At 58.4% G+C, this 21,523-nt stretch overlaps 3 protein-coding genes across 7 annotated transcripts in view; 2 read left to right on the top strand and 1 right to left on the bottom strand.

Annotated features, from left to right (window-relative positions):
* Nucleotides 1-2,244: 2,244 nt before the first annotated feature.
* Nucleotides 2,245-2,826, top strand: SMIM44 (small integral membrane protein 44; the record flags this gene model as incomplete). Its single annotated transcript, XM_082652450.1, has 2 exons — nt 2,245-2,446; nt 2,588-2,826. The coding sequence occupies 2 exons, from the start codon at nt 2,245-2,247 to the stop codon at nt 2,824-2,826; spliced, it is 441 nt and encodes a 146-aa protein (XP_082508576.1).
* A 2,016-nt stretch (nt 2,827-4,842) lies between these two features.
* On the top strand, nt 4,843-7,257 carry SMIM24 (small integral membrane protein 24; the record flags this gene model as incomplete). Its single annotated transcript, XM_082651296.1, has 4 exons — nt 4,843-4,906; nt 5,567-5,672; nt 5,927-5,992; nt 7,125-7,257. The coding sequence occupies 4 exons, from the start codon at nt 4,843-4,845 to the stop codon at nt 7,255-7,257; spliced, it is 369 nt and encodes a 122-aa protein (XP_082507422.1).
* A 6,443-nt stretch (nt 7,258-13,700) lies between these two features.
* Nucleotides 13,701-21,523, bottom strand: part of NFIC (nuclear factor I C) — a 71,309-nt gene continuing 63,486 nt past the window's right edge. For 4 of the 5 annotated variants that reach the window (XM_082650450.1, XM_082650449.1, XM_082650453.1 and 1 more), the window contains one exon: nt 13,701-20,053. In XM_082650450.1, coding sequence (XP_082506576.1) covers nt 20,036-20,053 — 18 coding nt within the window. In that variant the 3' untranslated portion in view covers nt 13,701-20,035. The remainder of the gene's footprint in view (nt 20,054-21,523) is intronic. The other variant, XM_082650451.1, reaches the window with a different exon arrangement.

The following is a 21,523-nucleotide window of genomic DNA, read 5'->3' as shown; positions in this document are numbered from 1 at the left end:
ACCCTCCAGGTTCAGGGTTCAGTCCTGCAGGACTGCCCCCACTTCAGATGCAGGTCCCAAGTCCGGACCTCCCATACTTCTGACAGACTGGTTATGAATTGGGGTTCCCACCACCCCCTCTTCACATTTGAAGAATGGCTCACAGAATCAGGAAAGCACTTTACTTAACCTGTTTATCATAAACGAGGCAAATGAACAGCCAGATGAAGAGGCACAAGGTCTGAAGGGTCGGAAACCAGGAGCTTCTGTCCCCGTGGAGTTTGGGGTGGATGCTTTTAACCTGCTCGGAAGCTCTCCAAGCCCCTTCCTGTAGGGTTTTTATGGAGGTTCCATCACGTGGGCATGATTTGGCAAATCACTGGCCATTGGCAATAATCTCAGTTCCCAGCCCCTCTCCTCTCCCTGAGGGGTGGGGCTGAAAGTTCCATCCCTCTAATCCCAGGGTCAGTTCCCCTGGCCACCAGCCCCCATCCCGAAGCTGCCACGCCCCTGCCCTCATTAGCATACACGCAGGCGTGGTGGAAAGGGGCTGATTATGAACCACAAAGGAGGCTCCCCTCTCCCCCATCACTCAGGAAATTACACGGTCCTGGGAGCTCCAAGCCAGGAACCAGGACGAAGACCAAACAGATCTCTTGTTATCTCACAGCGTCACCCTCGGGCGCTAGCTGCGGGCCCCCTCCCCCATTTATCGCCTGGCCCCTAGCCCCTCTCGCCAACGCGGCCATCACTTCAGCCTTTCTCCCTTCTCCAGTTTTCCCTCTTTGCCCGTCAGTATAGATAGGCTGTAATTTCTTTTCTTTTTTGAATTTTATTTTATTTATTTTTTATACAGCAGGTTCTTTTTAGTTATCTATTTTATACATATTAGTGTATATATGTCAATCCCAATCTCCCAATGCATCCCACCACCACCCCCTCCGCCATTTTCCCCCCTTCAAGCTGTAATTTCTTAAAAACATGAACCACCACCACCCACAGCCCTTCCTGACTCCATGACTTGCAGCTCTCTCAAACCTGCACCAACTAGGACCGCCCCACCTGTCCCCAGAACCGTCCTTGCCCACAGGTGACCTCCCAGTGTCCAAATACGGTGGTCACATCTCAGTCTGCGCCCTCCCCCTCTCAGCAGCCTCTGACCCGGCCAGCCACCCTGCTCCTGGGAAATTCTCAGGGACTCCGCCTCTGGGCCCAGGGCTGAGTCCGCCGGCCCCACCCACACCCCCGCCCGGGTGGTCTCATCCACTCTTGGGGCTCGAACCCCATCTATGTCCCAATGACGCCCACTGTCCTGACTCCAGCCCGGGGCCTCCTCTGAGCTCTTGGCTCGGGGTCCAGTTTGGACATCTCCACTTAGATATTGCTGAGGCATCCCAAACTTAGCCTGTCCTGAGAATTCCTCATGTTACCTCCCAAAGTGGCTCCTCCCACAGGAAATGGAAACTCCATCATTTCAGGTGTTCAGCCTGCAAACATTGGGGTTTGGCCAGTTTAAGATCTACCCCAGCTCTGCCCATTGCCCCACCCCACCCCCACCCCCGCCAAGCCTCTGCCTCCACCTGGTCCAGCATCATTATTGCCCACCTGGAGCAGCTCAATCCCTCCTCCCCATCCCTGGCTCCCATCCTCAGCCCATAGTCTGTCTTCCCCAGAGAAGCCACCGGAGGGCGCCCGTGAGCACCTGAGTCAGGTCCCGTCTAACAAGCCCAGGAAGGTCCTGCCCCAGGGCCTTTGCACCGAATGTTTCCTCTGCGTGGAAAGCTCTTGCTTTTGGTACTCCCATGCCCGGTTCCCTTCCTTCTCTGGGTCTCTGCTGAAATGTCATCTGAACATGGCCTTGGCTGCTCTATTGTGAGAGGCTGCTCTATTAGACCATGGTCTCCCCCCACAGTACCCTCAAACCACTCTTTGCTTTTTAACACGATATATCATTTACTCTGAGGTTATGCATTTCTCAGAGTCTATCTCTCCATCTTGAACGTCAGCTCCACGAGAGCAGGGATTTTCCCAGAAGCGGGGACATCCTGTGCAAAGGCCCTGAGGTGGGGATGGACGTGCAGGGTAGCACCTGGCGTGGTTGGAGCTGAGCGAGGGAGGGGGGCCAGTGGGCGGAAGTGATTTGCAACGTGATCCATGCAGGCAGATGGAGGCCGTGGGGGAGCCCCAAATCCTCTTACCCAAAAGCTCCTTAATATTTCCGCCTGGCGGGTCACCACCGGGCTGCCCCTGCTCCAGGTGGCTGCCATGCCAGCGCTGGCACTCGAGGAGGGGATGGAGGGCTGGAGCCCGGCCTCGCCACTCTACGAGGAGTACCGCCCACCGCCGCTGGACACCATCCGCCTCCCCAGGTACGCGCTGTACCTGCTTCTGGCTGCGTTCGTGGTGGTGGCCGTAGCCTACGCCATTGTCGGGCATCTCATCAAGGACCTCGCCCACGACCTGGCCGGTGAGCCACTACCCACTACGAGCCTGGCTTGGGCTAGTGCTGGGCCATTTAGTGGGGGGGTGTCCGAGGGCCTCTCCTTGCCAAGGAGGGGGCAGAGGGTGGCCGGGCCTGGGGATGCTCCTCACCAGCCTCCTGCCTCAGACTGGGCATTCGGCCCGAAGCCGGACCAGGAGGATGGCCCCCGGGAGCTGCCCGAGAGCCCCGAGGACGAAAATCTGGAGGAGCTGGACCTGCAGCTGGCGCTGGCCTGGCGGGTTGACGAGGACGCCGCTCAGGGTGGCGAGGGGGCCCCCGCAGAAGCCCCAGCCCGGCCCTGCCACCGCCCCTCCATCGCCTTCAAAGACCCACCAGCCCGAAGCTCCTTCTGGAAGCTGGGCTGAGCCAGGCCCTGCCCTCCAGCCCGGGAGCCGGTTCCAGCCCCTTTGGCGGTTGTATAAACCAGACTTGTGCCCATCAGAGCCCTTTCACCTTTGATCTGTGCTGTCTTGACAGAGAACGTTCTCTTTCTTGGCTGGTGGACTCCAGTGGCTGGACACTGATTTTTTTTTAATTAATTAATTTTATTTTTAATTTATTTTTGGCTGTGTTGGGTCTTCATTGCTGTGCGCGGGCTTTCTCTAGTTGCGGAGAGCGGGGGCTACTTTTCGTTGCGGTGCGCGGGCTTCTCATTGCGGTGGCTTCTCCTGTTGTGGAGCACGGGCTCTAGGCATGTGGGCTCAGTAGTTGTGGCTCGCGGGCTCTAGAGTGCAGGCTCAGTAGTTGTGGTGCATGGGCTCAGTTGCTCCGTGGCATGTGGGATCTTCCTGGACCAGGGCTCGAACCCATGTCCTCTGCATGGGCAGGCGGATTCTTGACCACTGTGCCACCAGGGAAGCCCTGGACACTGATTTATTTCCACACTCTGGTTTCCCCCATAGTCCCAGAGCCTAACTCCACCTGGCCTCCACCAAGCCCTTGGCAACCTGTAAACCAAAAAACACTAAGAAGATTAAAAATAATAATAACAACAATAATAGTGGCCAACCCTTAGCTAGAGCTTCGAATGTGCCTGCTATTGTATGCTAAGCAACCCCTTTCCTTGTATTAACATTATCTCGTTAAATCCTCCGAGGTACAGATTTATTGCACCCATTTATCAGATGGGAAAACAGAGGCACACAGCCCAGAAATGACTCGGTCGGAGTAGAGAGAACGTTTTGCAAAAAGAGGCTGGCCCAGCGACCTGCCTCGGAAAGCAGAAGCCTGCTCCTCTGGGCTCCTCCACCTCTGAATCTTCTCAGCTCCCGCCTCTCACCTCATTCCTGGTTCGGCAGCTGGATGGGTCCGTCTCTGGGGGTCCTGACTTCCTAACTAGCCTGAGGGCTTCCTTCACTCCTGAGTTTTGCACGGGCTGGGGCACACAGTAGGAGCTTCACCTGTGCCTGCCTGGCTGGTCGAACGGGGCTTGTCCTGGGCTCCACTGAGTGGCCCTCCTGCACAGCGACCGTGGTCAGTCCTCAGGAAGGGAGGGGGCTCCAGGAATTCACAGGCACTCCGTACGTGCCTGGGCAATAATGCTGGTGTTCTCCCAGCTCCCAGGCGTCCGATGGAGGTCTCAGGCCTGGAGAAGGACCAGGCCTCCCCATCCCAGCCTTCCTGCCATGTGATTGGGCTGTGGCTGTCCCATGGCAGCTGGGGTGGGGTCCCCATTCGCCCAGGCAGGGCCCCCTATCTAATCAACCTGGGGATCAAGGTTGACACGCAGGAGAGCCAGGAATCTGAGTCATCAGCTATCCCAGGGGCCCCGTTCTCTGGCCACACGGCAGCAACTGGGTTTGGAGGTAGATGGTGGCCCATCCCTTCTTGCCCCGTTTGCTCCCCCTGGAGCTGGCTGTGGGTCCCCAGGGGTCGGGGACCCAAGAGGAGCCAGTATAAGCTGGTGGTGGGAGAGACCCGCGTTTACATCTAGTTCTAGCTGCTTCTGCCCGGCCTGACGCTCCTGGGCCCCCTGGCTTCTCTGTAAAACGCAGGTGGCAAAATTTCATGATGCATGCAGAGAAAGAATCGTAATGATGTGTAAAAAGCACTGAGCCAGGAAGGAAGCTCAGGGCCAGTTCAGCCCGGCGCCTGTGGCGGGGAGCCTGGGGGACCCTGAGGCTGGCGGTCCTGGGTGGGGTGCAGGGCTGAGGGGCCGGACTCCCGTGTTAATCGTTACACCAGGTCCAGAGTCTGCCCTCCTGGAAGGCGGGGGAGAGGGGGTGGATGCCAACCAGGTGGGGCAAAGGGAGGGGCCCTCTGGTCTGGGCCTGCCCCGCCCCCAGACCTGCCTGCCCCCTTATCAGGGGCTGGGCAGGGTCTCCCCTGACTCTGACCGGACTGTGCACTCCCGTACCTGGACTGGCTGGATCCTCCGTGCCATGGGGACCCTGGAGACCCTGCTGCTCTGCACCCTGCTCCTGTCGCCGGCTGAGGCCCAGCAGGGTAGGGCTCCGACCTCTGGGGCAGGGGCGGGAGGATGGGTCGTGGGGATGGGCTTGGACACAGGCTCGCCATCTCCTCCTTTGATGAGAAACCGAAGCCTCCGAGAGGAGTGGGCAGGCAGGAGAGGAATGGGGTCAGGCCCCTCTTGGAGGCAGCCTCCCTAACTCCCCCGCTTCCTCTGGGCCTCCCACCTTATCCCTGAGCGCCCCCTCCTCTCAGAGCCCCGTGCCCTTCTCTAAAACCCACCCCTGAGGGAACTCCCTGGCGGTCCAGTGGTTAGGACTTGGTGCTTTCACTGCCTGGGACGCAGGTTCAATCCCTGGTCAGGGAACTAAGATCCCAAAAGCTGCGGCGCAGCTGAAAAAAAAAAAGAAGAAAGAAAAATTTAAAAGGACTTCCCCGGCGGTCCAGTGGTTAAGACTCAGTGCTTCCACTGCAGGGGGTATGGGGCACGGGTTCGATCCCTGGTCGGGGAACTAAGATCCCGCATGCTGCCGGGCGCAGTCAAAAAACAAAACCAAAACCACCTGTGAAACCCAGCCCCTTTCCAAGACCCCTCTGTCTGAGCATCCCCTGCACCCTTCGCCCCCTGTCCTTTCGGGGGCCCCCCACCTTTCCTATTTCTGAGTCTCCTCTGCCCCCACCTCCTAACAGCCTCAGGGCGTCATCTGAAGCCGTGGCTGGTGGGTCTGGCTGCTGTCGTGGGGTTCCTGTTCATCGTCTTCATCCTCATGCTGGCCAACCGTATCTGGTGCTCCAAAGAGAGGTGGGAGCCCCTTTCCCCACCCTCCATCTCCTCCCCAAAGCGCTGGGCACCCCCTCCTACCTCATGACCCTCTCTGGTCCCTTTCTTGTCTCCCCATTTCCCTGCTCCCCCTGCTCCCACAGCTCAGGACAGCCATGCAGCCCCCCTCTCTTGCTTCCTGGAGTCCCCCCAGCCTGGGGGAGACTGAGGCTGAGGCTGCCCCCACTTCCCACCCTTCACCCGCCCTCATCCCTCCATCTCCATCTCTTCTGCAGAGCTGAGGATGAAGAGGGGTCTGCATTCAGAAGGGATCCCCACTTGTACGAGGAAGTGGACCTGAGGTACTGCCGTGTGAGCATGTGTAGATGTGTGTGGGGGTGTCTGCGTGAGGCCCCTCCTCGAGGAGGGGAGGGGTGGGTGAGCACGGATGACCTCTTTCTGTCCTTGAACACCTCAAGCACGTTCCTGCCCCAGGGCCTTTGCACTTACTGTTGGTTCTACTTTGTACACCTTTCGTCATATCTTCTGGCTGGCTCAGTCTCTCCTTCAGTCCCTGCTCAGATGTTTCTTCCTCACAGAAGCCCACCTTGACCACCAGCCTTCCTGACACTCTCTCCACCACAACCCTGCATCTGTCTTTGCATGTATCATTAGCTGAAATTATCTTAGTCATTTACTGGTTTCTCGACACTAGATAGTGGCTTCCAGTAAGTGAACAGAACTTAGCTTTGGTCCTGGCTCTGGCCCCAGGGCCCGGCACAGGGCCTGGCACACAGTACGCACTTAATAAATACCTGTCGAACAAGACGGTGGTGTGGGATTGTGTAGGGACTGTGCAGAAGTGTGTGATTTGGTGTGGGTAACTCTCCTGGGCTCAGCGTCTCCCATGATCCTGGCTCAGGGATGCGGGCAGGGCTGGGGGCTCTTTCAGGGCAAGATCCTAATTTGGGCAAAGGCTTGGGGACAGAAGTAGGAGCTCAGGAGCTGGGAGGACACTATCCTGGCTGGGAGATTCTCAGCTGAGCCCAAGATGCCTGAGGGACAGGCGTGGGCCAGACTGTGCTTTGTCTAAGACCCAGCTCAGGCCCAGTAAAATGGGATTCCTACTCCCAGGATGTGCTGGAGGGTCCAGATCCCACAGGTGCTCCTAATTTGTAGTTTCCTCCCTGCCTTATTCATTCCTCCTCCACCCATCCACCCGCCCACCCATCCATCCATGCATCCACCCATCCATCCATCCATCCTTCCTTCCTTCCTTCCTCCCATCCACCCATCCTTCCATGGGACAATTGACCCTTAGTTTCTGCCTTTGTGAAATGGAAATAACAAGGCTGCCTTGTCAGGGCTGTTTTGAAGATTCAACAGAGATTCTTTCTGTAAAGCGCTCCTCATAAGACCTGGCACAGGTAAGTGTTCGTTAAATGGGAGTGACTCTGTTTCTTATTGTGGTCTGGGGCCTCTGTGTCCCTACAGTAAAGAAGACAAGAAGGGGAAGAAAGAGGAGGAGAAAAAGGCCAAGAAGGAAGGAGAGAGCAACTTGGGGCTGGAGCTGGAGGAGAAAGAGGAGCTCAGAGACCAGGAGCAAGTCAAGAACACGGCCATGTGAAAACTCCTCAGCCGCTGCCTCCAGGCAGCCCCCCAGAGGTGCCCCTTCCACACCCTAGAAGCAATGACCTGAAGCTGAAGCCACTGCAGTGACTCCATCTGGGGTTGAGAGTACAGCGTCCTGAATGAAGAGGCTTGGGACCACCCCTCCCCCCTCAAGAAGGGATCTTTGTGCGTTATGTGGTCTGTATGTGTTATGATTTGTACCACCTGGTGATTCTCCTTGCGTTTAGAGAGCACTCCTGGTTACTGAGAAAACCCCAACCCCTGCAGTTTCATGGCCTCACCTGCTTCTACCCATTGCCTGATTTCTTGGCCCTCTGCCTGATATCTATCTGCCAGAGCCCTCCTCCCTCCCACTCACCTTCAGGACCGGTATCAGCCAGGGACTGGCTCTTGGGGAAGAGCCCTTCAGAAGGGCTACTGTCATCCCGTGGGACTTAGTTTCCCCTTGAGGAGACGGCTTTTGGGGTTGGGGGTAACGCCCAGGCAAGGGTGGGAAACCAAACTCCACGGTGCCCAGATACCCTGGGCAGATTAAGCGCTCCCCTTGCAATCTCGATTCTGCTGTCCTGAGCCCCGAGGGCCGTCTCCTAGGAAAGCCTTGCTCCCCCGCACCAACCCAGGGTTTTGGGTCACGTGACTCCATTTCTGGGAACTGGGTCTTGGAGAGTGCGGTGCCCCCCGCGTGTGAGATCTTGGAAAGGGATCTTGGAAAGGGATCCTCCCTGTTTCCAACCTCCCCAGTCTCCTCACTTTCTCCGGGCCCTGGACCTTGCCCTGGATGTTAACCATTTCCTAATGAGCACTTTGATAAAGGCTGGCATTTAGGGCTCCCTTGTGGAGCAGGTAGCTGCGGTTGGTAGGATCCAGTCCAGAAGGCGGGGAGCTTCTGTCTGAGAACATCCCAGGATCGTCCACCAGGGGGCAGAAAAACCATAAATTAAAAAGTGGAATAATCTCCCTAATAGATGCTCCCACTGAATGCCTAGCATCCTTACGGTCTCCGTCTCGGTCAGTTTGCAATTAGTCTCATTTTCCGGCTGAAAATACTGAGACTTAGAAAGAAGGAAGCCACTGGCCCAGCTCTCCCTCGCTGTTGCTGGCAGAGCTGGGATGGAAGCCCAGGCTGCCCAAACGATGGGGCATGTGCAGGCTCTGGCTAAGGTCAAAGTTGGAGGTTCATGTCCCAGGATGGGAGAGGGTTGGGGTAGGAGGTGTTCCTAGCTGGGAGAACTATGTTCTTTTGGGATGCTGTGTGGCCAAGGGGAAGTGGCCTGACCTCTCTGAGCCTCGACTTGGCTCCTCTTCTGCAACGTGAGGACAAGAGTTCTGACTGCCAGAGTGTGAAGCTTGAAGGAGGTGCCGGAGCTCAAGAGTCATTGCAAGACCTGGCACGTAGCAGGCACTCAGGAAATGAGTTCCCCATCTTTCCTGAGCCTCCCCTCCCATGTCCCTGGCCGTGGGGAGTGACAGGGTCAGGATGGGCCTCAGGGAGACGGGGGCTGGGACGCTTGGGACCCTGAGCCCCTCCCCATGGTGCCCGGAACCCAGTGAGGGGGCCCCACCTCCGACTTCCTGCGGCACCAGCCACATCCTGCCCTGGGGTGCCCTGCGCAGGCCACTTCCCCCTCTGGCTGGGGCGGCAACCCCAGAACCTGCTGGACAGGGGAGAGGACAGACGGAGAAGGATGGATAGATTCTGGACGACCCCCGGCCAATTCTCCCTTCTCGCAGCTCTGGTCCCGCGGCTGGTTCAGGCCCAACCCTGTAAGGCCTTGGAAGGGAGTGGGAGTGCGGTGGCGAAAAGAGTCCCAAGTTGGCGGCCAGGCTGCTGACCCCGCCTTGCTCCCACCCGCAGTGGCCCAGAGGAAGCCGTGGCTGGTGGGGCTGGGGGCTGCGCTGGCCTCCCTCTTCCTCATCTTTGTCCTCACCTTGGTCTACGCCATCTGGTGCCGCGAGCCCTGGGACAGGTAGGTCCTCATCTTTCTGAGCCCCTCCTTCCCGAAATCTCTAAATCTCTCCTCTCTAAGCCCCTCCCCTCTCTGAGTCCCGCCCCCTAAGCCCCTCCCCGTGTCGGGCCCCCTCTCAGCCCCTCCCCTCTCCGAACATCCTCCAAGGAGGCCGGGCAGGACCAGGGGGTAATTCTTTTTTTTTTAAAATAAGTTTATTTATTTATTTTTGGCTGTGTTGGCTCTTCGTTTCTGTGCGAGGGCTTTCTCTAGTTGCGGTGAGCGGGGGCCACTCTTCATCGCGGTGCACGGGCCTCTCACTATCGCGGCCTCTCTTGTTGCGGAGCACAGGCTCCGAACGCGCAGGCTCAGTAGCTGTAGCGCAGGGGCTTAGTTGCTCCGCGGCATGTGGGATCTTCCCTGACCAGGGCTCGAACCCGTGTCCACTGCATTGGCAGGCAGATTCTCAACCACTGCGCCACCAGGGAAGCCCCAGGGGGTAATTCTTTGATTCAGAATCCATGGGGGCCTCACATAACCTCACTCTCTTCTCTCCTGACTACCGACCTGCAAAATGAGGGTGGCTTCCTCACAGAGAAGCCCATCCCTAATATGTGTTTCAATTGGGGTCTGTAAAGTCTTTTGGGGGGGGAGGGGGTCTGTAAAGTCTTTTGGGGGGGAGGGGGTCTGTAAAGCCTTTACCACCCCCACGCGAACCCCATCCATTTATCTATCCACCTGTCCTTCCCTTCCTCCCTCCAGCCGTCCATCATCCATCCATGCATCAGCCCTCTCTCCCTGTCTCCCTCCGTTTCTCTCTCCTTCCCTCCCTCCAGCATCCAATCCTCCATCTGTCCATCCATCCAACCACCCACCTTCCCACCACCCATCCGCACATCCATCGGTCCATCCCAGCCACTCATTAAGCCATCCACCCATCCGTCGGTCCATCCCCCACCTCTCTGCCTGTCCACTCACCCTCGGTTTTGAAACCCCTTATCGGTTTTGGCTCACGCAGCTCAACTATGGGCTCAAGCACTTCCTTCGTGTTCAAACGGGGCGGGTGTCCTAAGCTGCCTGAGCCTCGTCGTCCCCTTCCGTACCATGGGAACAACAAGGGTGCCTGCAGGACTCAGAGGTTCTGTGAACATTGTAAGAAGCCCGGAACCCAAGTCCTTATTAACTTGGGTTACCTGGGCCCTTCTTCTCTCCACAGCAATAAAGAGAAGGAAGAGGAGACTGTGAGAAATGAGGAGAAGGAGGGAGAGGGCGACTGGGGGGGTGGAACTGGAGGAGAGAGGGGCCTCTGAACCATGAAGCAATGGCAAGCTCCTCCTCGTGAAGGTTTCCCACTCACCTCCTCCAGGCAGCCATCCAGAGATGCCCCAGTGCCTTCTCCATGCCGCATCAGCAAGGACCCGGCCCTGGGGCCAGTGAGAGGACTCCACCTGGGATTCAGGGGAAAGTGGCCCTTGAGTGCAGAGGACTCAGGACCTGCCCCAAGTCCCTCTTGGAGGGCTCTCTGCGTGTTACCTGGTCGCCCTGTACCCCTTCCCAAGCTTGGTCTCCACCTGATGATTCTTCTTGAGCTTGGAGGACACCCCTGGCACAAGGAGCAACCACCTCCCCGAGACCCCCTACTATCTCATATCTCTACCCAGTCTGCATCGCTGGCAGCTTTTGGCCCTTTTGATTTCTTCTCCCACCTCCGATTTCTATTGCCCTTTGGATCTCATCGGAGAAGCCAGGTCCTCCTCTTGCCCACGTGCAAGCTCTTCCGAGAGTTTTCCAGGCCTGCTTCGAGGACTCCATAGGAGTCACTTGTCTCCCAGCCCCGCTCCTGGCCTCGGCTTGCTACTCCTGAACGTGAACTTTGAGCTGGCTCAGAGCAAGGCCGTTTCCTGGGAGATGAGGGCTCCTCCTACCTTATGCTCATTTCGGGGCACTGTCCTGGAGGCAGGGACTCCCAGGGCCTGGGGTGAGGGTGCAGGAGTGCGAGTGGGGAGGAACCCCTTCTTCCAGTCCTTCACTCCTTGTGGGGAGGCGCCATGCAGAAGAAGGAGTTGGAGTCCCCACTTCTTTGCTATGTGGCCCCGAGGCAAGTAACTTAACCTCTCTGTGCCTAAGTGTCCTGTCCTGTAAAAGGGGAGGATAACAGATTCTTCACAAGTCGTCATGGTTTGAATGAAATACGGTCTACAGAAATCCTGAGCGCAGAACCCAGCACCCCAAAAGCGTCTTAATAAATGTCGGCTTTTTGTTATGCTGAAATGGTGAAGATGGGGCGGGCCAAATGGGCCTCCCACCATAGACTCGGGGGATCCTGGAGGTCAGAGGGTGTTTTCCAACGGCAGCTCTGGGAGGGCAGGAGTTTTCTGCCCTCCAGTCTCCTCTTTGCGAGGTCTGGGGCTTCCGGGTGGGTGGCCGTGTTGAGGGGGTCGGGAAGGGAGAAGGGAGGGGCTATCGGGGCTCCCCCCCTTCCGCAGGGGGCGGGACTTCCCCACTAGGGGGCGACGGGGGCGTTTGGGGGTGCGTTCTTTAGGTCGTCGCAAGCCTGGCCCTTTTACGGCGTTTAGTGGGGAGGCAGGGCTGGGACAGCCCCTCAAAGCCAAAAACTGCTTCACCCCAGGGGCCAATGGATGAAAAACACTGAGGCTTTCCTTGAGATAAAAGGACAGATTGAGCCCCCAGCCCGGCAGAGACGCGGCCCCAGGATGAATCTCCAACCCCTGGCTGAACCCTCCATCCCAGCTGAACGCCCACCCCCGGACTGAGCCCCTCACCCAAGATGAGATCCCCACCCCGCAAAAGAAGCTCCTGCTAGAGCTCCCCTTCCGCCCCTCCGCCAGGAGAGCCGGACTGTGGGGATGCGGGTCAGCTGACCCCTCCATCCGGGACCCGCTTTCTGGGTCCACGTCCTAGGTCCTCCCACAGGGGGGCGCCAGAACCTCGCCGCTGAGCGCAGAAGAGCCCACCCCGGTTGGGGGTAGGGCATGGGAAGGGTACGTGTCCATCTTGGAGGGGGTCTCGGACTCCACCCCGGCCCCCCAACGATAGTGTCTTCTGCGCCTGTTACTGGGCAGCAGCGTGGGGCTGCGCACCTGCGCGTCAGCGTCGGCGCACCGCACCTGGGTCCCTCTCCGTGCGTCTTGCCGTCGCTTCGTGCCTCAGTTTCCCCGCCAGTGAAAGGGGATATAAACGTCCCTCCCGGGGAGGCTTGTGGGTAGGATGGAAGGAGCCTGTGCAGCGGAGAGCTTTGACTGCACGTCTTGGGGGTCCCTGGGGGACTTGGAATGGGGGCCAGGATGGGGGACAAGGTTTCAGACCCCAGCCTCCAAGGAGGAGAAGTGACTGCCCCTCACATCCATGATGCTTCCCTGACCCCAGCCTTTGAGGAGCCCCTGTGGCTTCGGGGTAGGAGCTGGACATGGATACTGCCAGCTCTGAGTGGTCAGGGGTGGTGTGGAAGAGACTGGGGTGCTGGGGTGCTAGGAGGGCTAGCAGGGGCTCTGCCCTGGCAAGTAGAGAGGGCTTTCTGGAGGAGAGGGTATTGGCACCAAGTTGTCCTGTCCTACCTCTGCTCACTGCCCTCGGGGGCTCCCACATCCCTCCTGGGGTAAAAGCCCAAGTTTTCCCCCGTGGCCCACAAGGCCCTGGATGACCTGCCCCATCCCCTCCCTGCCCTGACTTCCTCCCTCTCTCCCCCTCGCTCACTCTGCTCCAGACACACGGGCCTCCTTGCTGTTCCTCCAGCTCGCCAGGCATGGTGCTGCCCCAGGGCCTTTGCATGGGCTGTGCCCTCTGCCTGGAAAACTCTTCTGCCAGATTTTCAGGGGGCTGTTTCTCCCCCTCTATTCAAATCTCTGTTTAAACGTTACTTCCTCGTGTGAGGCCGACTCTCCTATCCCTTATTCTGCTTCATTTGTGTCCTTGGCACTTACGTCCTCCGACATTTACTTATCTTTTTTATTGTTTACTGTCCATTTTCCCAACTTGGAACTGTAAGTGCCATGAAGGCAGATCATCTGGGGTGTTTTTTTGGTTCTCCACTGTGTCCCCAGTACTTGGTACCCAGCAGGTACTCAGGAAATCTTTGCTGAATGAATGGGAGTTTGCTAGGTGGAAAAGAAAAAAAAAAAAAAAAAAAGAGGGAAGGCGTTCTGTGCAGTTTTGGAGCACCAACTGTGTGCCAGGCTCTGTCCTTGGAGCCACGTAGGAGGTGGCGTTCCCTGTGCCTGGCACAGAGCAGGTGCTCCATAGATGCCCATGGAATTTGTTGATCAAAGACTCCGGGAGAATGCCGGAACTGGTTTCCTGAGGCCGCCTGCCCTGCAGCCTCTTCCCTTCACTTTGGTACAGAACGCAGAACAGCCCGAATGGAACACAGAAAGGAGGACCCAAGACAGCTAGAAAGAGTCGAAGCATAGCTTGTTTAATTTTTATACATTTTTTCTTTTTTTTGCCTTTTATTGAATCTTTTATGGAACCCCCCTTTTTCATTTTTTCTTTTCTTTTCTTTTTTTTTTTTTTTTGCATAGGGAAACAAACAAAATAATAACAGCCAGAGTCACTTTCTGTAAATGGTACTTAGGTAGGCGCGTCGGCGGAAACCAAAATGACTGCGTAATATACAAGGTTATGATCGGAGTATGATGTGAGGGCGCAGGGCAGGGGAGCCGGGCAAGGAGAAGGCTGGGCCTGGGTCTGCTCAGATGTCCCCTTGTCCCCTGTCCTGTCCCCACCTTGGGGAGGAAGAGGAGGAGGGGAGTGAGCCCGGCCCGAACCTTCTCCCAACATGGGTTCATGAGCATGGGGTGTGTGCGTGTGTGTGTGCATGCGTGCGCGCGTGTGTGTTGTATCCGGTGTGTGCGGCAGCAAGCGAGAATCAGAGTAAACTATCCTGGTAATATCGGTAAAATACAAAATGGGGGAAAAAAAAACCTCAAAAAACATCTCAGAGGGAAAAGGAAATTAACAGCAACACCACCAAAAATTTTAGAAAGAAAAAAAAAAGAGAGAAAGAAGGAAAGAAAATTCAGAGAGGAAAATGGGTCCCTCTCCCCTCTCTCTGTCGTCCCTCCCCCCACGACACGTGTTCTGCCCGTCAGACACGGCTTGTCCCGCCCCCATGTGCAGCCCTGGGGGGTGACAAGTTGGGGGTAGGGGCCAGGACCCCTGGATGTGAAGGGGCTTTGGTTTCAGGGGGCCTGGCTGGGGCCCAAGATTGGGAGGATGGGATGTCGATGCATTTTTGGGAATGGGCTTTAGGGGCTCACCACTAGAGGGGGGGCTGAGGTAGCTCCTGTCCCTTTTCCAGTGGGTCCCCTTCTAGCCAGGTGGCGTGAAGGCAGGGCTGTAGGGAGGGTGGGAGCTTGGGGGGTGTGGGACTTCCTTCCTCTTCTGGAGCCCTCAATCCTGTTGGATCCCACCTCCTCTTTTCTGAGGCCTAGGGGACCCCCAGGGACTGGGGGAGGAGAACCCCAAAGCCACACCAGCAGACATGTGAGGCACTGCTTGGGAAAAGTCTGTTTTGGTATCGCTGGCAACAAGTCCTGCTGGGATCGCTCTGGGTCTGTCTCCCTGCCTTGCCCGGGGAAGGGGCCGGGGGGGAGTGTGGGCCTCTGGGGCCAGCTCGGACCCCATGCACTCTGAAACGCTTAGGGATACATGGATGGCGGAGAGGTGGTGTCAGTGTGGAGATGAGACCCTCAGGAAGTGTCCAAAGCGGCAGAAACGGGGAAAGATGGGAGGATGCGGGGGATGCTGGGTTTGAGGATGGGTCTCTGGAACCTCTCGCCCATCACCCTCCCTCCCCCCCGCCCCACAAAAAAGTAAAAATCAGGGTCTCAGAGAGAGAATCCAGGCCAAAATAAAAAGTAGCCACTGTATAATCTGTATTATGAGAAAAAAATTCCAAAATTATACACATACATATATATATAATGTATAGTATAGCCCTACGCTGGAGGTCAAAGTACCGTCAGAGAAGCCAGAGGAGGGGTGTGTGGGGGGGTGTCCTGCGTGCTGTCTCTTCCAGGGGGCTGGACGGTTGCTCCGGGCCCCGGGGATCCTGCCTCACTGGCCGCTGTCCAGCCAAATCTGCTTGCTCTTGAACACTGCTGTCTCTGGGGACAGAGAGAAAGTTCCGGAGCAGGGAGGGGGACGCTGAGGCTGAAACTGCTGCTTAGGGAGCCGCAGCAGCCCCCCACCCCGCCCCATGTCTCCTCTGAGGTTCCTTTCCGGTCTGATTGTCTAGCTCAGGGTGGGAATCTGGGCTCAGAACTCGGCCAGAACCGGGGTTCCAGACCTGGGCACGGGGCACCCCGGACCCCCGCCCCAGTCAAATAGGGCCAGGTCAGCTTGACCTCTCCACACCACCCTCTCCACCCAGATTGGGGTCCGGTGACTTCCCTCATCCAAAGAGAGGGATGGGGGCAATTTGCATATATTGGGGAGGTCTCCTTAGTCTTTTCCACAGCAAGGGCTGGACCCCAAGGTCAGCCTGGGGGACTCCGTATGGGATGGAAAATGGGCCAGTGGGCCGCAGGTTTGAGATGTCAGTTTCATCTATGTTCAAAAACAACACCACCACCCAACCCCCTGCCCACCGCCCTCCCCGGGCATCGACCCAAACTGCAAAGGCAGGTGAGCCGGCCGGTTCCTAGTGTTTCTGCCTTCTCCTGACGCACAGCTGGGGGCAAGGAAGGGTGGAGCTCTGGGGCCCGGGGTGCTGTGGAGTGCGGGCCGTGAGGGACAAGGTGGTCCCGGTGAAGCCCTTGGGGGAGGGGTCCTGCAGGGACGGGCCACCCACTCCCCGTGCCACTGGCTGCTCCCACTTCCCTGGGGCGGGCAAGGAATGAAAACCAGAAATCAGCCCCCATGGAAACTGACAAGCATGGCCTTGGGCTCTCAGGCCAAAGGGCAGTTCTCAAGGGCAATGTCAAGGCCCAGCTGAGGCCTTGGTCTGGGCTCTCGCTCTGGCCCCTGGGGCTTGCTGAGGTGACTTTTCGAAAGAAAACATGACATGAGCGTATGGTGGTGGATGAAAGCCCGGGCCTGTCGGCAAGGTCCCAACCGGCTCTGGAGACAATTCTGAAGTCTGAGGTGGTGGCCGGGGAATGAATGGGGACCGTCTGCCTGGTGGATCCCCAGAGGAGATGTCTGAGGGGCCCGGGGATGGCCAGCCAGAGGTGGCAAGGTTGGAGGACCCGGCCCTTTGGTCCTCCTGCCTGGACACCCCACTAACTGCTACTGTCTCAGCTTTGGTTGAGTGAAAGGCAAAGGAAATTGGGGGAAAAGAGAGAAAGAGAGAGAGAAAGGAAGGAAGGAAAATACGAGAAAATAAAACCGAGAAGACAACAGCACGGCCAGCCCCCTGCCCACCCCTGCCAGGGCCTGGGACGCTGTGCCCCTGACCCCTGGACCCCCGGCCGGGCCTCCGATGGCTGAACTAGACCTACAAGTACAGACAGACAAATATTGCATATATTGGGTTCGGTTTTTGTCTTTTTGTTTCACACCAGACCCCCCTCCACAGTTACAGCTGGAAGACGTAGTAGAACTGGGTGGGAGAGCAGGAGGGTCCTTCCTGCCACCCAAGGCCAGTCTCCAGGGATGGGGTGAGGTGGGTCCTTTGGCAAGAAGGCGGGGGGGCTGCACAGGGGGAGAAGGGGCTGGGGGCGGGACAGCGATTTGACCCTGAGCCAGGGGGACGCCAGCCTGCGGGAGAGGTGGGACGGGGGCAGTCTGGCTGTTGGCAGGGCGGCCGCCCCACGGGCAGACCGCATGGGTCGCGGGTGCATGCGTGGCGTCTGGGGGGCTGGCCTGTGGCCCAGTGAGGGGAGAAGCCCTTGCCCGGTGTCAGGGGACACCCCTGAGGTCTGTCCGCCAGCCTCTGTGGGCAGGGGATTCGGAAACAACCCCTCTGGAGACCGAGGGTGGGGCTGGGGGGCGTCGCAGAGCACCAGGGGGCACCCCCAATGCAGCAGGAGACATGGAGACGCGGCCAAGGGTGGGCTGGGGGGAGGGCAAACCGTGGGGCGATTGTTCCGTGGATCGCTGATTTTTAAGCATGTGATTTTTTTTTTTTTAGCAATGTGATTTTTTTTTTAATTCTTAATTTTTTTTTTTTTACAAATAGAAATACATCCCTTTTCAATTTTTACTTTTTATTTCATGTCATTGCTTTGTCTTTTTTTTTTTTTAACTACACGAGCAGTGCATGCAGCTATCTGTGTGCGCTGATATTGTTTAAAGGTAATACTTATTTTTGGAAGGCAAGGCACATCATGTGGTAGAAAATTTCGTGCAAATTAGGAAACATGGAATTTTTTTTTAAGGTTTTTTTTTTTTGTATCTTTTTTTTTTTCTTTTAAAGAGGAGGAGGTGGGGGGGGAGGGCTGGGGGAGGGCTGGGGGAGGGAGATAGAGCCAGTATCATTCGCCATGCAGTTTCAGCCGCCGCGAGCTGACGTCAGGAGCCAGGTCACAGGAATCCTCGACTAAGCACCATGCAAAGTTAGGTAGCTGGGGGCTGCCAGGTGCCCCCTCCCCTCCCCCACCTACCCGCACCCTAAGGTTCCCGGCTGAGAAGCTTCCGGATACCCCAACTACACAACCCCCTGCTCTCCTGGAGAGCGGCCCACGCTTTGGTCCCCAACAGCCACCCGGTGGAGGGGCCCTGGGGACAGAGGGACGGACCAAGGGTTCTTGAACCCCTCCGGACAGCGGGAGTGCGGCTGGTGGGGAAGGGTCTGCGGGGGAGGGGTCGTTTCTCTTTATGATCGAGTGGGTTCGCCAAGCCCCTTGGGCTGGTTTGGGAGGAGGAAAGTCTGGTGTCTGGGGAGGTGGGGGGAGGCTGGCCGGGCCCGGGGCACCGGGGTTTCACCGGGAGAGGGAGGGGAGGGCCAGGCTGGGAGCAGGTGAAGCGGAGGCCTGCCCAGGGCCATGGCTTAGGCCTGGGCCCGGGGATGGAGGTCAGGATTCCCCAGCGCCAGGCATGGAGGAGGCCAGTTGGGGCTCAGATGGATGGGCCGGGAGGGGTCCTTGTGTTTGGGCCTGGTGACCCTAGAACACCTAACACCCCCTCCCAGGCTCCCCACCCAAGATGGCCATCCCAGGGTGGAGGCATGGATGGGGCCGGGCAGCTGGGGTGAGGGGACACCCGGTGGCCCCAGATTTAGTGTTTTTGGAGCGGCTCAACGGAAAATGTTTAGCAGATGGGAGGCCCCCTACAAGGCTGCAGGAAGCCCCGAGGCGCTGACCCTCCCTGCCCCCAGCCAGAGCCCCCTGCCCTGTCCAGGCACATGTGGACTGCACCCAGCCTGGCCTTCTCTCCTTCTGGCGGCCCAGCTGCGATGCACCTCCCGGCTGTGCCCCACTTCGGCGGGGGGTGGGGGGATGAAAGTGCAAACCGTGGTCCCCCTTTGGGCCGGGCGGCACCAGGGAGGGGGTGTCGCTCCAGGATGTAAGGCACTGGCAGAGGAGGCGTTGGCGGGGGGCACACCGCCTTCCCCAGATCCCACCCCCGTGCCCCAGCACGGCAGGACGCTGGGGGGATGCCCAGCTCTGCCCCTTGGGCCCACTGGGCGGGTTCCCATCGCTCTAGCTCTGAGGGGGGCATAGCAATGAGGGGTCAGCAACTGGAGGGGCCGGGTTACGGGGGAGGAGGCTGGAGGATGCCCACGGCCACTCGCTTCCCAGCTGGACAAAGGGGGGGGGCGGGCGGTGGGAATCAGGCACTTAAACCACTCGCTCTCACCTCCCACACCTCCATGGGCTAAGCGGGGTGGTGGGGTCCTCCCCATTCAGGGCTTGGGTGGATGGAGAGTCCAGAGCAGCCCCGGGCCCCTCCGCTCCACCGCCCCCAGCCCCCTCCTCGGAAAGTGCATTTCTTACAGTGTGTGCAACGCGGGGCCCTCCCCCGGGGACTGGGGTGCGCTAGGGTGGCCTCCTATGCCTGGGGGGGGGCGGGCTGGGGGTCATTTGCATAGAGATGTCTCCCAAACCGGGCCGGCGCGCACAGGGCTTCACCAAAGACCGAGTCCCCGGCGCGCTCTGGGGGGGGCGGGGGGGGGGGCGGAGACGTCCACAACCGCGGGGCACTCCTGAGAGAGTATTGGCCATGCGTCCTTGTTCCCCGGCGATGCCCGGGGTCTCCCCGCAACCCTCTTCTGCCCCTGTCGCACCCCTGCCCACCCCAGCCTCCGCGGTGGCCTCTGCTGCCTGCCGCCGGGGTCCTCGCCGGCCCCCCGGGGGCTGCCTCCCCACTTGGCAAACACTGTCCCGGTGGCAGTGGCGATGGGGGCGCGCGGGAGAGGCGGCCTCGCTGGGTGTCCTGCCCCGTCGGCTGGGCACGGGCACCAGGCTGCGCTCACCTGGTCCAGGGCGGAGGTGGGGGCAGCCGGCCCTCCCAGAGCAGCAGCGAGAGGAGATGAATAACTTAGGACGCCCCGAGCGCCCGCTCCCAGGGGCAGTGGGGCCTGGCCCTCCAGTCCGGTCCGTCCGGCCGCGGCATCCCGAGAGTCCGAAGCGTTGCCATCTTTACCTTTTATCTTCTTGGTTGGGTGGGTTTATTTTTATGTGTGGTTTTCTTTTGTTTTTGTTTTTTTTCCCGTTTGTCTTTTTTTTTTTTTCTCCTTTTTTTTTTTCTTTTTTCTTTTCCTCCTGTGTGTTATGTGTCTGTGTGTTTTGTCTTTCGGCCGGGCTGGGAGTCAGCGGGGTGTTCTTGCTTGCTCTAGCTTGCCACCGAAAACGTGGGCCGGGGGCCGGCTGTGTGGCTCCCCGCAATTCCCGGGACGAAGGAGCAGGGCGTGGGAAGAAATCTTTCTTATCCCAGATACCAGGACTGGGTGGCCCGAGGGGGACACAGAGAAAGAGAAAGAGAGAGAAGGAGAGAGATGGGGGGTCAGGCTCCGCCAGCCACTGCCCATACCCACTGAGGCCCCCCTACCCCCTGGGACCTGGGACCTCTGTCTCCCCTATCCCAGACCTGGCATAACCGGCTGGGTGACCCTGGGCAAGTGACTCTGCCCCTAAGCAGAGCTGCTAGATAAACCTCAGGATGTACAGTGATGTCTGGATTCTAGATAAACTACGGATAAACCTGTTAATACAAGTCCATCTCATGCAACTTTTGGGATATACTGAGGCTAAAAAAAATTTATTATTTCTTTTCAATCCTTTATCTGGAATTGAAATCTACCCGAGCATTCTGTGGTTTTGTTTGCTAAATCCGGCAACCTCACCCCCGCACCTCATTGCCCTGAGTATAAAATAGGGGAGGGGATCTGCCCACCTTGCCCGCAGAGGGTGACATTTTCCCATTTAACGGTTCCCCCAGAACCCCCATGAAAGAGGGACTACTGCCCCCCGACCCCGTTTTGCAGTGAAGAAAACCGGGGCTCAGAGGGGTAAGGTAACTTGCCCAAGCCCACCAGCGTGGGAGGGGAGAAGCCAGAATTCGAACTCAGGCCTGAGAGGCCTCAGTCCTCGCCTGTCCCCCTGCCTGGGGCTGACCCCTTAGCCTGGCCTTTGAGGGGGTCATGACTCCTACTTTCCAGAGGGGGAGACTGAGGCTCTGGGTCAGGTGGCCAGGTCTGCACGGACAGCCCTGGCCTGGGTCTCCACAGGGAAGCCACTGCACAGACCCTTCCCCTGGAAATGCATCCTATTTGCCTGTGTGGGGCGGGCCTGGGGGTAGGTAACCCCCATCCCCACCCCGCTGGGGTCACAGCAGCGCTGCTCCTCCGCCCCCTGCTGTACATCAATCGCACCCCCTCCAACCAGGCCACCCCGCAGCCGCTGGGCCATCCCATCGAACTGGCGCCATGGCTCCCAGCCCCCCACCTCCAGCCAAGTTCAAGTTCATCTTGGCCATTACCTCATGTCTGGTTTCCGTTGGCAACCAGACAGATTCTGGGCGTGACCCTCCCTGGTGGTGGCTGGCCTCCCCTAGGCCCTTCCTCCCTGCCTCCTCCCCTCCTAGGCTCTCTGCCCATAGCAGTGGGGGGGGGCACCCTCAACTCAACATCGTCCCCCATCAGCTGAGGGGGAGACAGAGGCCACGCGGTGCCAGTAGTGAGTTCTGGGCTCTTCTGGCATCCCCCTGGCCTGGCTGGAGCCACCAGTGTGGCTTTGGGCATGTGGCTTAAATTCCTCTGGCCCTCGGTTTGCTCGTCTGCTGAATGGGCGTGATGGGCAAAGAGCTTCTGGTGTAAAATGCTCGGCTGGGTGGACCCCTTCACACAGCGGAGGGGGCGGGGATGTCAGAGTCCACAAGAGCCCCACTCTGGGGGCCAAAGTGATGGATGGCTCA

The sequence above is a fragment of the Grampus griseus genome (assembly GCF_964374135.1).
Source record: "Grampus griseus genome assembly, chromosome: 3".
NCBI classification, from domain to species: Eukaryota; Metazoa; Chordata; class Mammalia; order Artiodactyla; family Delphinidae; genus Grampus; species Grampus griseus.
Note: the sequence above shows the minus strand (reverse complement) of the source record. Positions and strands in the feature narration are given on the sequence as shown.